A 17,819-nucleotide genomic window follows, 5' to 3' on the forward strand; every position below is an offset into this window, starting at 1 on the left:
AAAACGAGCCCTGCCTGTCCCGATTCATACCACCATCCAACTGTGACCCTCCCATACTCCCAACTAATCATTCCCTGGTCACATACCAGGAATTCCTACTTCCAACCTGGCCTCACTGTCCTTCCCCAGGTGCCTCCCTAAGAACAATAACCTTTCAGCAGAAGAAAGAACTACCCTACACAACCTAAAAATGGATCCTGATCTGATGATCCTTCCAGCATACAAAGGCTCCTCCATTGCTGTGGAGAACTGCGGTGGCTACCTGGCAGCCTCAGCAGAGGGCCTCCACCAACCTGTAAGTCCATTACCTCCAATCCCTGCTGAAATCCTCTGGCCCTTCCCAGAACTTCTCCCCTCAATCCATCTCCCTACTCACCCCAACATCTGTCCCCACACCCACTTTCTACATGCTCCCCAAAATCCACAAACCTAACAATCCTGGGTGCACCACTGTGGCTGGTTACAGTGCCCCCACTGAACGAATCTCGGCCCTTGTTGATCAACATCTCCAACAAATTGTCCAATCCCTAGCCTCCCACATTAAAGATATCAACCACTTCCTGCACTGGCTCTCCACCATCCCCACATCCTTACCTCCAGGATCCCTACTCATCACTGTTGATGCAACCTCCTTATAAACCACCATCCCCCATGCCCATGGCCTTGCCATGTTTGAACACTATCTCTCCCAATGCCCTGCAGATTCCAAACCCATCACTTCATTTCTCGTACATGTAACAAACTACCTACTAACCTGTAAATACTTCACCTTTGAAGGGAAGGTATACAAACAAATTTGCAGCACAGCCATGGACACCCACGTGGCACCATCCTATACCAATCTCTTCATGGGCATTCCTAGTTTCCCATAACTCCAAACCCCTAGTCTGGTTCAAGTTTATTGATGTCTTTATAATCTAAGCCCAAGGCCAGAACACCTTATCCTCATTCCTCCACAACCTAAACACATTCTCTCCCATCCACTTCACCTGGTCCTCCTCCACCCACTGTGCCACCTTCTTACATGTTGACCACCTCCTCTCAGATGGCTCCATCCACACCTTGGTCCACATCAAACCCACCAATCACCAATAATACCTGCACTTTGATAGCTCACACCCCTCCCACATAAAAAAAAAAATTCCCCTCCCGTACAGCTTGGCCACCGATGGTAGACACATCTGCAGCAATGAGAACTGCCACGCCCAGTACACTGAAGGGCTCACAAAGGCCTTCGCAGACAGGCAATACCCTGCAGACCTAATTCACAAACAGGTCTCCCATGCCATATCCTCACACACACACACACACACACACACACACACACACACACACAAACTTGATCCTCGCATCAATCCCAAGAACCAACCACAAAGAAGCGCATCCCCCCCCCCCCCCTCGCTGGTCACATCTACCACCATCCCAGACTAGAACAACTGAACCACATCCCTTGTCAAAGCATTGATTATCAATCAACATGCCCTGAAAAGGGGAATATCCTACCGAAGATACTTCCAATCCCCTCCTAAAGTGGTGTTCCACCACTCGCCCAATCTCCACAACATCCTTGTCCATCCCTATGCCACTCCCTCCCCCAATCCCTTGCCACAGGGATAATACCCCTGTATAAGATCCAGATGCAAGCTTTGCCCAATCCACCCACCCATTACCCGTCACAGGCTAATCCTACACAATTGTAGAGGCCAGGCCACCTGTGAAAGCAGTCATGTCATATACCAGCTCTGCTGCAACTGTTGCTAAGTGTTTTTTACATTGGTATGATGACCTACCAGCTGTCACCTAGAATGAATGGCCACCGGCAAACTGTTGCCAAAAACAAGGTGAACCACCCAGTGACACAACATGCAGCAGAGCAAAACTTGAGATTTCAATGGCTGCTTCACAACCCATGCCATCTGGATCCTCTCCACCACCACCAGCTTTTTCTGAGCTGCGGAGATGGGAGCTATGCCTAGAGCACATGCTTTGCTCCCATAACCTTCCTGGTCTGACACCACCCCCCCCACCCCCCCACTCCCTCACCAGTGTGTGTTGTGGGGGGGAGGGGGGGGGCTACACGCACACGCTTTAAAAAGTAAGTACATTCCGAAAGCTAGCCAAGCTCTGTGTCTTGTTTGTGCACATACTGATGACACGCTTCTGCCTTTCAGTGAGTCGTCTCCTTTATTCCTAAGCAATTCACAATTATTAACATTTGAATTTAAATTCAAGTGTCAGGTCATCTTTACTGAAAGTATTTGTTTCCAAGTATATAATTAAATGGAAGTGACATGAGGATGATAAGCAGTACAGACAAGAACAGAACAGATGTTGTCATATGTGGTCTTACAGAGGAATAATGAAGATTTGATGGACTGGCCATGAGACTAATAAAGGGGTACTGGATCAAATTAGGCAGAAATGAAATATATGGTATATTTTGACTAAAGAAGCGGCAGGTTGACAGAACCCAACATGAGGCACCAAGCAATCATTAATTTGGCAACGGAGGGAAGTGGGGGCGGGAGGTTGAAACTGTAGGCTTCATAACAGCAAGCAGTTTCAAATGAGGTACAGTAGGTTGGTGTGTTAATGCTGAGATGTAGAGGCAGGATAAACAAGCATGGAGAGGTGCATGAAACCAGTCTTCAGCGTGAATACTACAACAATATTCTTATACGTTACTAGACAATTTTACAAACATACAGGGTGTCCCACAGAGGTGTTTACACTGTTTTAACTTTAGTAAGTGAGGAAGTATTAATGATAAGCTGATTCAATTGTGATTATATGACACCCTCCTGATTAGTAAGTGTAGCCACTGATTTGTTTTTCTTTCGTTTATTTTCAGTTGCCACTTGTGGTGTCACCGCCAGACACCACACTTGCTAGGTGGTAGCTTTAAATCGGCCGCGGTCCATTAGTACATGTCACACGGCAGGTCTAGAGAGACGTACTAGGACTTGTCCCAGTTGTACGGACGACTTTGCTAGCGACTACACTGACGAAGCCTTTCTCTCAGTTGCCGAGAGATAGTTAGAATAGCCTTCAGCTAAGTCCATGGCTACGACCTAGCAAGGCGCCATTAACCATTTCTAGAGAGAGTCTCACTTGTATCATCAAGAATGCTGTATACAAATGATGGATTAAAGTTAAGTATTCAAGCAGCTACGTACTTTTCTTATAGCATTCATTACGTATCCTGTTTCAGACATAACGCCAGCCGGCGTGTGTAAATGCGTGCCTTTCGGTTACCCGTCACTGTGGACTGGCCGTCTTGTCAGTCCACAACACCACTAACTATACATAAACAACAAAATGGCTGGAAACTTGTCCTTGAAACAAAGAAAGTGGATTTTAAAGTGTTATTGGACATGTGAAAACATGAAAGAAGTGCTGAGACAATGGTGGGCAGAGCTTGATACTGCACTATCATCACTTGTAACCATAACAAACACTTGTAACCGTAACGAAATTACACAACAAATTTAAGAAGGAAGGAAATATGTGTGATCTGAAGAAGGAACAGTGTAGCAGGAAGAAGGAGGGGTAGATGCAGTGGTAATTGGAGCTAGGTGCCAGCTTTCAAAGCTGCACATGAATCAGGTGTAAACAAATCAAGTGTTCACCTGCGTTTTAAGGCATGCAATGTGGAACCCATATGTTCCCAAGGTTGCTTCACATGATGAATGGGGATGATCCATACGAATACCTCTAATCTTGTGAATTTATTTGTGACGAACAGCTGACTAATGCTATTGTTTGGTCTGATGAGGTGACATTTCAACTGACCGGAACCATCAATCACCACAGCTGTGTAGTGGGCAAGAGATAATCCCCACATTACAAAAGAATAAGCTGCTGATCTTCCTCGGTTATTGTGGTGCGGTATGTCTGCAAACAGCTTGTAGGGCCATTCTTCTTTGAATGAACAGTGACAGATGTAGACTGCCTTATCATGTTGCAAGAATTATACCAACTATTCACCAATTGTGCCGAGAGGACGGTTATTTTTTTACTGAGACAGTGGACCGTCACATTACCATTGTGACGTGCTGCAATTCTTGGATGGAACATTTGCTGAATGGTGAATAGGCCAATGAGGAATTTTTGAGTTTCCACTCAGATCTCCCAAGCCAAGACCCTTATACTTCTGTCTATGGGTTGCTCTGAAGGACACCATCTATGTCACAAAGCCATCTACACTGGATGACATGAGAGAGGTAATTGCATCTGCATCTGAATCCAGTCCAATGGCAACCGTAACATGTGTAGATCTATTCCACAGTGTGGCAGACACTGTATTGTTGCTGATGGAGAACATTTTGAAGATCTTCAACAGTGAAACATCAGCAATTTCTTGACCATCTATATGACTTAAAAGTTTGTAGTTTTAATTATTTTTGTTCCACTTTAAGTTCTGCCTTTGTGGGACACCCTGTACTCTTTGACCCCAATGTTCTTCAGTTTTTACACTAAGCTACCAGTAAAGGAAACCAAGGGAAATTTTGGAGAGAAGAAATTAAAGCATTGACATTTGCCAATGACATTGTAATTCTGTCAGGTATAGCAATGGACTTGGAAGAACAAGTTGAAAGGAACGGATAGTTTCCTGGACAGATGAAACATCAACATAAGTAAAACGTGGATAATGGAATAAAGTCAAATGAAATAAGGTGATGCTCAAGGAATTAGGTTAGGATATGAGACAATAAAAATACAAGACAAATTTTGCTACTTGATCTGAAAAATAACTGATAATGGGTGAAGAAAGGGGTTATAAAAAGCACATTGGCTATAGCGAATATCTCACCCAGCACAAAGTTCCAAGCACATGGAAAAAAGCGCAGCTGACTCCTGTACACAAGGATAAAAGAATGGACGAGCAAAATTACAGTTCAATATCTTAACAGTGGTTCGTTGTGGAATTCTTGAATATATTCTCTATTTGAATTTAATAAATTTTTATTGAGACTGAAAATCTTTTGTCCATGAATCAGCACAGTCTGTGGAAATCATCACCTGTGTGAAACTCAGTTTGTCCTTTTCTCACATGATATCCTGCAAACCTGGATGAAAGGCAACTGGAAGATTCCATATCCCTAGATTTCTGAAGAGCATTTGACATGTTGCTCACTGCAGCCTGTTAACAGAGGTACAAGCATACAGATGAGGTTCCCAGATATGTGAATACCTCAAAGACTTCTTAAATAACAGAATCCAGTATGTTGCCCTTGATGGCACATGTTCATCAGAGATGAGGGTATCATCTGAAGTGCCCCAGGGAAGTGTGACTGGACCACTATTATTTTCTACATATATAAATGAGCTGGTGGACAGGGTGAGCAGCAATCTGCAGCCATTTGCTGATGACACTGTGGCATACAGAAAGATGTCATAGTTGAGTCCCTATAAGAGGACAGAAGATACTTAGACAAAATTTCTACTTGGTGTGGTGAATGGCACCTAGCTCCAATTGCAGAAAAAATTAAGTTAATACAGATTGTAGGAAAAGTAAATCCATAACATTTGAACACAGAGTTAGTGGTATGCTGCTTGACACAGTTGTGTCGATTAAACATCTAGGCATAATATTGCAAAGCAATAAGAAATGGAACGAGCAAGAGAGAACTATGGCAGGGAAGGTAAATGATCGGCATTGATTTATTGTGAGAATTTTAGGAAAGTGTGATTCATCTGTGAAGGAAACCAACCATAGAACTGAAATGACCAATTTTTGGGGACCACTCAAGTACTTTAAATCCGTACCAGGTCAGATTAAAGGAAGAGATAGATTCAGTCCAGAAAAGGGCTGCTAGATCTGTTACCAGAAGGCTCAAACATGCATGTATTACAGAGATGATTTGAGAACTGAAATCCGAGTCCCTGGAAGGAAGACTACATTTTTTTCGAGGAACAATATTGAAATAATTTAGAGAACTGGCATTTGAAGCAGACTGCAGATTGATTCTACTGCTGCCAAGGGAATGACTGAAGACAGGAGAAATTAAGGCTCATTTGAAGGCATGTAGACAGTTGTTTCTCCGTTGCTCTATTTTCGAGTGGAACAGGAAAGCAAATGACAGGGTACCCTCTGCCATACGCCGTATGGTGCCTTATGGACTATGCATGTTTATGTCACTAACAATAACAACATTTCTAAAAATGAGGACTATGTGGAAGTCTTTATGGAAGCATTTGTCTGGAGTGCAGTATTCTATAGAAGTGTAATGTGGATGATAAACAGTTCAGGGAAGGAATATACAAACTTTTGAAATGTGGTGCTACAGAAGAATGCTACAGATTATAACTTGACTAAAGGAAGGGATTGCTTGATAGGACACATTCCGAGGCATGAAGGAATCATCAGTCTGGTAATGGAGAGAAGTGTAAGGGTAAATGTTGTAAAGGGAGACCAAGACTTGAATACAGTAATCGGGTTCAAATGGTCCTGTTATTCAGAGACGATAGGGCTTGCACAGGCTGGAGCAGTGTCAAGGCTGCATCAAATCAGTCTTCAGACTGAAGGGAACAATAACAGCATTACAAATTACATGGTAAATTTACACACAGTATTAGTAGAAAATATTGTGTTCTGTTGATCGAGCTATGAGGTGGCATCTTCATGGAAATGGAATAAGTGAAGTATAATAATAGAAAGAAGAAGCTGATGCACACGGTACTGCAACCAACAACAACAACAACAACAACAACACGAAACCACTACAAAAATATTAATCTGCTTACGTTATTCGAACATTTGCCAGAAGAGCTGATTACATACATTAAATTTGGGATTTTTTTTGCTGTTATTGTGGTTTGAATGGCAAGATACTCCAAAGTTTACTTCGTTACCCACAGGAAACTAGTGCCTTCAAGACAACTGATACACAATTTGTATGCCACTACTGACAAATACCTGCAGCATTAACATGAGAGAGGCTTCATCGTGGATAAAACAGTCTGAATGATTCTCTCTTTCATACAATAAATGTTTAAGCTTTTGCAAAGACTAATGCTCAGTATTGCATGAACTTTGCTGCTTTTAATGACTTTTTAGACTTTACTGTCTTGTCAGATCTACAAAAGGGTTCTATTACTAAATATCTGTCTTACAGATCTGTAGTAGCCACCAGAAAGATCGCGGGAGGCGCACATTGGCACGGCGCGTCATGGACGGTAGTTGCCGCAAGTAGAGTCCCGTCCACCAGAGGGCACGCGAGAATTCGGACGCGCCCTCTGCCGGCGTAACAACAAGAACAACAACAACAACTCCGGCAGGACAGGCTGAGCGCAGTCAGTCAACATCGGGCATGCCTAGGACACAGTCCCGGTCTACGCTAAGTGAAGTGCGACGTAACGTGAACAGTGTTACTACAAGATCTTTTACTTTGTAAAGACAGAGGGGAGATGAAGGGGTGGTGAGGGGAAGGGGGAGGAGCTAATTTTAAAACAAGTTGCTTTTTTTACCCCAGCACTTTGCACGAATACCGCATGGGAGAGGGTGTTTTGCACCAACATTGTGTGGCAGGGGGCACCTCGAACCAATGTTGCATGGCAGAGGGCACCTTATAGGGATGTTACATTGCAAAATGTGGGAAAAGGCACGCTGCAGGAGGGCGGGCTGGGCGGCGTGGTAGCTTGCAGCTCAAATCACTGTCATGAGAGGTCACTCCAAAAAACAATTCAATATGGAACACGTAACAATAGTGCCTCCCAAGATCCTTCCTGGTGTGCATTACTTAAATTGTTTAAATTATAAATAGGTGATGATATTCAGTTAGCTAATGTTCTCCAAATTCTAATGATTATTAATTTATGTCACCAAATTTTGGTTATGCATGTTCAATGAACACAGACTTGCCTCTCAATCTCTGTAGAAGGAATCAAATCATGAAATTGTTATCTTCACTTGCATAAATTTATCTGATGACGTTACTTACTGAAATACTCAATCACAAATTAGCAGAATATTATACTTCACCAAAGAAATACTTTTAACCAAATACTGAATATCATATTTTGTAAAAAAAAATATTTTTAACCAAACATTTTATGCAAAATAAGCACACAATGAATTTGCATAATCATTACTGAACAATAATCACTACTGTACTGTTAAAACGTTCTGAGTGCTGCTAGTAATAGTGTGAAAACAGGCATTAAGAAATGAGAAATAACACTGCAAATACTGGCTGCAAGCTCGTATTGGGGGATGTTGTGATGCAATTTACTTGGGTGGGGTGGGGAGGGGGGTGGTTGAAAACTTGGTTTTGAAATTGAACTAACTGAATTGATTAAGGGCTACTGCTCAACTATTATTAATAGTTGCAGCATTAACAGGTAAAATTACTGAACTGGAAATATAACTGCCAACCATGGCGAAAGATTTAGCAGATTCTGCAAATCTTTAAACTTCAGTACACTGAAGACTCTCAATGTAAGGATGCAAGTCTAGGGTAAATGGCCAAGAAATTCTTTCTGTTAGACAGTTGTCACTTGAGGGGAATGTAGTAGCACATTTCTGGTACTGAATAACAGGTTGCTATTATTTTTAAACCTAGAGCAGAACTCCATGATGTCGCATGTGATTTAGAGTCTTTGCAAAAAGACTTTGCCAAAGAAGATAATGTAATTATAGCTGGTTGTGTATTCTAATACATGAGACATTTAATTATTAATTTCCTTAAAAAAATTAAACACATTCCTTATATTGTGTGTGTGTGTGTGTGTATGTGTGTGTGTGTGTGTGTGTGTGTGTGTGTGTGTGTGTGTGTGTTTGTTTTGCTGATATATTGTCTTATTAGTGGAATGTAACCATAACACAACCACTAACCTTTATGTATGTCTGGCATGTTGAAAGAGGTAGTCCAACAAGACTGACACCATTGATTGCGATGATCTGGTCACCAATATTGAGCTGCCCACAACGCGCAGCAGCTCCCGCAGGTGCAAGGTTGGCAATCACAACTGTTGGCAGCATTGATCCCCAGCCTGACTCCACTATCACGACCCCCAATATCTCACCTTTTGCTTTAGGTACCACCACCTGCACATTCAGTACTATTCCTTTTAACAATTATCTACAAAATTATGAAAAAAATCAGTTCTTAGGATATAAAGTTGTGTAGACTGAATACCAACAGAAACACAGTTGTTTGGCCAGTTACTTATTTATCTCAATCTTAAATAGCAAAATGAAAGAAAGTCTCTGCTATGTAAAAAAAAAAAAAGTTTATTTACATATTTTTAAAAGTACAAATACAGTATACAAACTGTAAAATGAAATAATTTAAAATTTCACTGTAATATTAACATAAAGAAAAACTTTAATATATATAGTATTTCTAACTTCCACTCCAAGTGAATTAATAAATAAACGGGAGTATCAGAACTGTTTTATCCCTGCAGTATGCTTTCATGGATAGTAAACCATATGTACCAAGTTTGGCTAAAATTGATCCATGTGTTGCAGAGTTATGCTTTACACGTCACCCCATCCAACCACCAATCCTACCTTCATCAAGACTGAATAAATGAAATCATCTTGGTTTTCAAGTCGCACTAATTTGAATAAAAGTCTAGCATTCAATGGCTGTATTCACCATCATCATAAGGAGTAAAAACCAATGCCTGCCCAGGCCGACACTGATTTTCATTCACATTGTCACAATTGTAGCAACTGCACCACTCAGAGAGGGCCGAAATGACCTACGCACGGAAGGCAAGTTGGGCAGCTCCCAGCAGCTCCAGGCTGCCATGGGACCGACTGATGTCAGGTGGCACGAGGGGCCAGTGCCAAATTTGCCTCCCTATAAATGTCGAGCATCCCTCTTTGCTTTCTTTCAATATTCAATGCCTACTTCCCCACTTTGTTAAAATTGTTGCTGCTTATTTTAATCTCGGATGCATGAACCAAGACTCTAATATTTTCAAATTGTATTTTGTGTCCATTTTTCAGGCCATGCTTAGCTATTGCCGACTACTCAAGTTGCCTTTGTTTACTTGGTACAACACTCCATAACTGTACAAATAGTTTGACCTATCTAGATGCTGCTGCATTTGCAAAGGACACCATACACACTGGGCACACAAATACTAAGTCGTCTTTAACAGGGCGCAGCATATTTTGTATCTAGGGGGCAGGCTGGAACACTAGTCTCAGTCCATTTCTCTGTAGCACACATCCTAGCTTGCTGCTCATTCCCTCACAGTATGGCAGAAAACCAGCCAACTTATACGGTTTCCTTCATAAGTGACACTTGAAAGCATTTAAAATGTCTCCCTTGCTATAATCATTCCCTGTGAATATCCGTCTCAAATGCTGCACTTCAGACTAGGTTGCCACTAACCAAAATAATCTATGCTCTGTGAACTACTGTGTTTAGAACCACTACCTTGCGTATAGGGTTGTAAACAGAGACAGGGGGTACATACATAGTGGGGTGTTAGGGAGGGCTTTGGGCATCAAATGAAAGCAAAGACGGATGCTTGATGCTTGTAAGTTGGTGGGAGCAACAATTCCAAATGTTGTGCAGATTCCCAGTGCCACCTGATGTCACTCGATCTCGCAGTGGTCCACAGCTGCCTAACTCCTCCCGCTCATGTGTAGCTTCTGTCCTATCTGATAGATGCAAAATGCTGGAATTGTGCCAATATAAACTGGAAACTGCGCCAGCCCAAGCAGTCAGCAGTTTTTATTCTTGACAATGGAGGCAGAGAGAGTCATTGAGAGCTCAAGTGTTTTATTTGAAATGACACTGCTTGAAAACCAAGAAGACTTCATTAAAGCATGTCACTATGAGAAACTCTGAGTTAGTCAGGACTGACAGCAATTAGACTAGCAACCCCAAAACTTTGGAAGGGACAGTAATAACATTTGCTTTTGATAAATGCCCCCCCCCCCTCTTCACTCCCTCACATTATCTGTAAGAGTGCTTAGATGGTCTTGCTCCAACAGCAAATGTTTTCACATACTAAACCATATACGTAAAGAGTTTGTAAATAATTTATAATTAAGAATGCAACACACACACACACACACACACACACACACACACACACACACGCACACACACACACACACACACTCTTACACACACACTGTGTGTCCACAGTGTGCTGGGTAAATACACAGCACCAGGACGTCACATTTGCAGTGATTGTGGTGTACCACATACATATCTGAATGAATGGCCACTGCCAAACTGTAGACAAGAACAGAGCTGACCATCCAGTAGTGTAAAATGCTGCTGAAAACAAAATGTTCAATATCAACGGCTGCTTCACAATCCATTCAATCTAGATCCTTCACCCCCGCCTCTTACCCTCCCCTAATACCAGCAGCTCCTGTGAACTACGTAAATGCTAGTTGCACCTCCTACACATCCTTCCCTCCCATAATCCTCCTGGCTTCAACCTCTTCTAGCCTCCTACCCCACACCCACCTCCACATCATCCCAAGAGCCTAAGTTCACTCACCCAGAACTCACACCCTCTTGCCCCATCTCCCCTTCCCTCCTCTGTACCACTGTTGTGTGCTTCACGAATTTGCCAGGTGCTGGTGTTCATGTCATGTTCTTAGCTCGTGCACCTGCTTTCTCTTTCCCCCATATTCCACAAAGCTGTCAGCCACCCTCCCCCAACTCCCCCTGCTGTAGCCATGTGCGCATGCATTACATCTAGCTTGAAACCGAATTCGTACAAAAACCAACGAAGTTTTAAGTCTTGTTTAATTGCCCATTCACGGTTCAATACCTCTCCTATTCAGTGATTTGTTACTGACTGAAATTTCTCCAAGCACTCCACAGTTAATGTTGGTATTTTTCACAAGAAGAGCGTTTCTCATGAGTAGACACTGCTAAAACTCTACAAAATATACAGTTTATGATGTGACGATCTGAGGCAAAAATATTCTACAGCCTGTAATAAAACCAACAGCCTGGGATCTTGCCAAGAGTTTGGAGGAACAATGTTCACAATGACATGATGTGGCTTTCCGACTGTCAAGAGGTGACCATATGCTACTACTCCATTATTTGTAAAGCAACATCTGCTTCAATTGTAATGAAAATTTATTAACTGCACAACCAGTTTCAGAGCATTATCAATCCTCAGGTGCTGACAATTAATTGAAAACAATCCTATATGTAGGGCAGTTAGGCCAGTCAAAATGTAAAGTTCAGCTTACATGCTTGCAAGTCTAAGGGAGCTACAAGCAGCCTGCTGAGCAAGTGATCGAGGCCAGCAAGGAGGCTGAGCCCCTTGCTGGACGCAATGACTTGGTTTGCTGGCTGTTCGTAGCTTGCTTACAAATGGGAGTAAGCAAGCTTAAGTTTCCAAAGTAATGATTGTCATTATTCCATCCCAGATTTTTCATTGTTTAATAAATAAATTCTCATTACAACTGAAGCAGGTTCTTACTTTACAAATATATAACTCAGATGCTGATGTTCATCTCATCAAATCCTTTTCTGGTTCAACATGTACCTGACACTGCTTATCTGCAGCTGCCTAAGCTGTAACTAAATTATAGACATGTCGGATCACTGCTGGACTGACTCTACACAACAGGTGGTGAAAGTGAGATAGCTTAATTGGGGGCCAAGCAAATAATAATTACAGGTCTGATCACATGGAAGTTGATCTGTAATATTCTCACATGCAGATTAAAAATTCACAACTAATTATAAGTTGTTATCCAGAATGACACACCACCTTTGATCCTATCATGAAACTACACTGCACTTTCCACCTCCAGACATTCCATACGTAGCATTATTCCCACCACATACATGGTCACTCAGTGCACTAGTAAACAATTTTGATATGAAATTTTAACTTTTAAGCTACATTGAATATAAACATGCTGATTTGTTGATTACAATGGTATCAAGAATGCATTTTCACATAAGTATTTGTCCACAATTTGAAGTTGTAAGAGAATGGGAAAAGATTTGAAAGGCATTAACAATGGCAATTCTGGCCCCAAAATCAATATAAAATGCTTAGTTTTTCGTTGATGATATTGCAGGCATGGCAAAAATTAAAGAACAAAACTAAATCTGCCACAGAAACAAAAATATTAGTAGCAAATAATACAGGGCTATGGATATGTCACAAGCAAACCCATTACGAGGAAAATTTGCACGAAAGCAGCAGGAAATTTCTACTAAAGATGGAGTATGAGACAATTTTACTGGTACCCTCCTTCATATACGGGATGAAAACAGTGGAAACTTAGAAAGACCTATCAAACTTTAAACAGCATCCAGAATCACTTGGAACAACTATAGGAAAAAAGTAACAACAACAACAACAACAACAACAACAACAACAACAATAATAATAATAATAATAATACCAGATATTACAGCAAGCATATTATTAAAGATCCCAATACCACAACAGATAAATGTAGACTTTGCAAACAACAAATAGAAACAGTAGATCACATCACAAGCGGATGTACAATAATAGCAAATACAGAATACCACAGAAGACATGACAATGTAGCAAAAATAATACATCAACAGCTTGCCTTACAACATAAACTTATAAAACAACACGTTCCCACATACAAGTATGCACCACAAAATGTACTGGAGAATGATGAATACCAATTATACTGGAACAGAACCATTATAACAGATAAAACAACACCACATAACAAACCTGACAGCATACTCACCAATAAAAAGAAGAAATTAACACAACTAATCGAAATATCCATACCCAATACAACAAATATACAGAAGAAAACAGGAGAAAAAATTGAAAAATACATCCAACTGCCTGAGGAAGTCAAGGACATGTGGCATCAGGATAAAGTTGACATTGTACCAATTATACTATCAACTACAGGAGTCATACCACACAATATCCACCAGTACACCAACGCAATACAGCTACATCTAAACTTATATATACAACTACAGAAATCCGTAATTATTGATACATGTTCAATCACCCGAAAGTTCCTAAATGCAATATAACATATACTGTACAGTTAAAAGGAAGTCACGCTTGATCAAAGTCCGCGTCACTTTCCATTTTTGACCAGACATAACGTCTGAGAAAAGAAGAAAAGAAAGAATAATACACTCCTGGAAATGGAAAAAAGAACACATTGACACCGGTGTGTCAGACCCACCATACTTGCTCCAGACACTGCGAGAGGGCTGTACAAGCAATGATCACACGCACGGCACAGCGGACACACCAGGAACCGCGGTGTTGGCCGTCGAATGGCGCTAGCTGCGCAGCATTTGTGCACCGCCGCCGTCAGTGTCAGCCAGTTTGCCGTGGCATACAGAGCTCCATCGCAGTCTTTAACACTGGTAGCATGCCGCGACAGCGTGGACGTGAACCGTATGTGCAGTTGACGGACTTTGAGCGAGGGCGTATAGTGGGCATGCGGGAGGCCGGGTGGACGTACCGCCGAATTGCTCAACACGTGGGGTGTGAGGTCTCCACAGTACATCGATGTTGTCGCCAGTGGTCGGCGGAAGGTGCACGTGCCCGTCGACCTGGGACCGGACCGCAGCGACGCACGGATGCACGCCAAGACCGTAGGATCCTACGCAGTGCCGTAGGGGACCGCACCGCCACTTCCCAGCAAATTAGGGACACTGTTGCTCCTGGGGTATCGGCGAGGACAATTCGCAATCGTCTCCATGAAGCTGGGCTACGGTCCCGCACACCGTTAGGTCGTCTTCCGCTCACGCCCCAACATCGTGCAGCCCGCCTCCATTGGTGTCGCGACAGGCGTGAATGGAGGGACGAATGGAGACGTGTCGTCTTCAGCGATGAGAGTCGCTTCTGCCTTGGTGCCAATGATGGTCGTATGCGTGTTTGGCGCCGTGCAGGTGAGCGCCACAATCAGGACTGCATACGACCGAGGCACACAGGGCCAACACCCGGCATCATGGTGTGGGGAGCGATCTCCTACACTGGCCGTACACCACTGGTGATCGTCGAGGGGACACTGAATAGTGCACGGTACATCCAAACCGTCATCGAACCCATCGTTCTACCATTCCTAGACCGGCAAGGGAACTTGCTGTTCCAACAGGACAATGCACGTCCGCATGTATCCCGTGCCACCCAACATGCTCTAGAAGGTGTAAGTCAACTACCCTGGCCAGCAAGATCTCCGGATCTGTCCCCCATTGAGCATGTTTGGGACTGGATGAAGCGTCGTCTCACGCGGTCTGCACGTCCAGCACGAACGCTGGTCCAACTGAGGCGCCAGGTGGAAATGGCATGGCAAGCCGTTCCACAGGACTACATCCAGCATCTCTACGATCATCTCCATGGGAGAATAGCAGCCTGCATTGCTGCGAAAGGTAGATATACACTGTACTAGTGCCGACATTGTGCATGCTCTGTTGCCTGTGTCTATGTGCCTGTGGTTCTGTCAGTGTGATCATGTGATGTATCTGACCCCAGGAATGTGTCAATAAAGTTTCCCCTTCCTGGGACAATGAATTCACGGTGTTCTTATTTCAATTTCCAGGAGTGTAATAATAATATGAGGGTCTTCCACAAAGTAAGTTATGTTTCTATTTCTATCCGCGGCAGCACTACGATTGCAGTTCTGAGGATGCGCCGCAGTTACTCTGACTCGAGGAGAAGACATGTACACCATTTTCAGATCGCTGTTGTCGATGTGTGGTTTGTAGTGCTTCTTTATAATATCAGCCATAATTGAAAATCCCACCGCATGTGAAATCAGATCTGTGATTTGTTTTCTATATGCAAAGAAAATTAAACCAAAGGAAATTCATTGGCAAATCTGCGAGGTTTACGGACGAAATGCTACGAGTAATTAAATGGTTAGAAGATGGGTCATACTGTTCAATGAAGGACATGATCAAGAGCACAATGAAGAAGGAAGTGGACGATTATCTGTGGTTACTGATGAACTGGTTCACACAATTGAAGAGAAGATTAAGCACAATCATAAGTTTAAACTTTGTGCTCTTGCTATGGCAGTTCCACAAATCTCACAATCACTAATTCATGAAATTGTTACTGAAAAACTGAAATTTCAAAAACTTTGCTCATGTTGGGTACCCAAAATTCTTACTGAACAACACAAAAAACAACGGATGGGCAGTGCACTTCACTTCAGTTTTTGACACACCACAATGAAGAAGGCAATTGTTTTCTTTCTCGGATAGTCACGGGGGATAAAACTTGGGTAACATACGACACCCCTGAAACAAAACGTCAATCAATGAAATGGACACACACTTCATCCCCAATGAAGGTTAAGCCTAAGCAAATCTTGACATCTCGAAAAGTCATGTGTACCAGTTTTTGGGACAGAAAAGGCATTTTGATGATTGATTTCTTACCACGAGGCCAAATAATCAATGGACATGGTTACTGCGAAACCATCAAGAAATTGCGCCACGCAATACATAACAAGCGCCGAGGATTACTGTCAAAAGGTGGTGTTGTTTTCCACAATAATACCTGACCTCACACAGTGAACGTGACCAAACAACTCTTACAGGAATTTCACTGGGACGCATTTGATCAGCCTCCGTTCAGCCCAGACCTCACTTCGCGTGACTTTCATCTTTTCTTACACCTAAAATCTGTTCTTGCTGGTCAACACTTCAACAATGATGACGAGCTGTAAGAACATGTTACCACATGGTTAAATACACAGGCGGCAACCTTCTATGAAGAAGGCACACAAAAACTTTTGCCACGCTATGACAAGTGCCTACAAAATTTTGGATTTTTTGTACAATAAATATTTTTTCTGTATCTGTACGTATTTGTTTTAAATAACCAAATGGAACTTACTTCGTGGACATACCTCGTAATACGCAGAGTAATACTGCAACATTAAAACATCTGATTTCTATACGCTAATAGATAAGTTCGCAAACATATTGTGCAAGTGACAACTGAAATTCTATGACTATATTTATAGGATAGATACCAACAAATTCACCAACATTATTAATTCAAAAGAGGTGGTATCAACTGCTTAGGGGAAACTAGAGCAAATTTACACGATATGAACATCAGAAAGAAAATCTCAATAAATTGTCTAGCTATTGGAACACTAAAAAGCTAAAAAGTATACTGGTAAGAAATGATCAGAACAACAGAACAAAATTATGTAAGTGAATCATGAAGAGATTTTGGGAAAGAAGTCAAATTGTCAAACCAAATATAAAGCTTAAATGAAGCCCCCTTAAGATGGCATAACAAAGAAAGAAAGAATTTTCATTACCATTCTGATGGTGCATTTTACTAGTCATCAGCTTACAAAATTTTGTTCTAATGCAAAGACTAGTGGCATTACTATGGATTGCTTTTAGTTTTAACTGACAGCTGTTCTTTATGACATGTGTTTCCATTTTCTTTGGAATTTTTGTGTCGTAGTTCCTTCTCTGTATGAGGCTGTACTTTGTGTAGTTTTTCTTAGCCAAGTGCTGATTCACATACATTGATTTAAAGGGCAATTCTGCAGTGTGAATAAAAAGTATTAATTCTTCAAAAATTCACACACACACACACACACACACACACACACACAAAATAAAAACTGTAGGTCCATCTACATTTTATACCATATAACCACAACAATTATTTTTCTTTTACCTCTTTCTGCATCTCTTTCTTTGCAAACATCTGTAGCTCATCACCAAATATCTCCTGAGAATTGAGCACCTCCTGGTAATCCATTTCTTTCACAAAGCTATGATCTTCTATGCCATTTGCCTTAAGAAACTCCATATATGCCACTTGAAAAGCTTGTCCAATTGACTGTGCAATAAACTGGGCCTAATGAA

The 17,819-nt window shown here is 41.9% G+C and overlaps 1 protein-coding gene across 5 annotated transcripts in view; it reads right to left on the reverse strand.

The window, feature by feature from the left end:
- The window catches only part of LOC126088553 (uncharacterized), a 525,775-nt gene that overhangs the window by 17,154 nt on the left and 490,802 nt on the right, over window positions 1-17,819 (reverse strand). For all 5 annotated transcript variants that reach the window (XM_049906736.1, XM_049906735.1, XM_049906738.1 and 2 more), the window contains 2 exons: window positions 17,629-17,811; window positions 8,837-9,049 (listed from right to left, as the gene is read on the reverse strand). In XM_049906736.1, the coding sequence (XP_049762693.1) occupies window positions 8,837-9,049; window positions 17,629-17,811 (396 nt within the window). The remainder of the gene's footprint in view (window positions 1-8,836; window positions 9,050-17,628; window positions 17,812-17,819) is intronic.

Source organism: Schistocerca cancellata, chromosome 6, assembly GCF_023864275.1.
Source record: "Schistocerca cancellata isolate TAMUIC-IGC-003103 chromosome 6, iqSchCanc2.1, whole genome shotgun sequence".
NCBI classification, from domain to species: domain Eukaryota; kingdom Metazoa; phylum Arthropoda; class Insecta; order Orthoptera; family Acrididae; genus Schistocerca; species Schistocerca cancellata.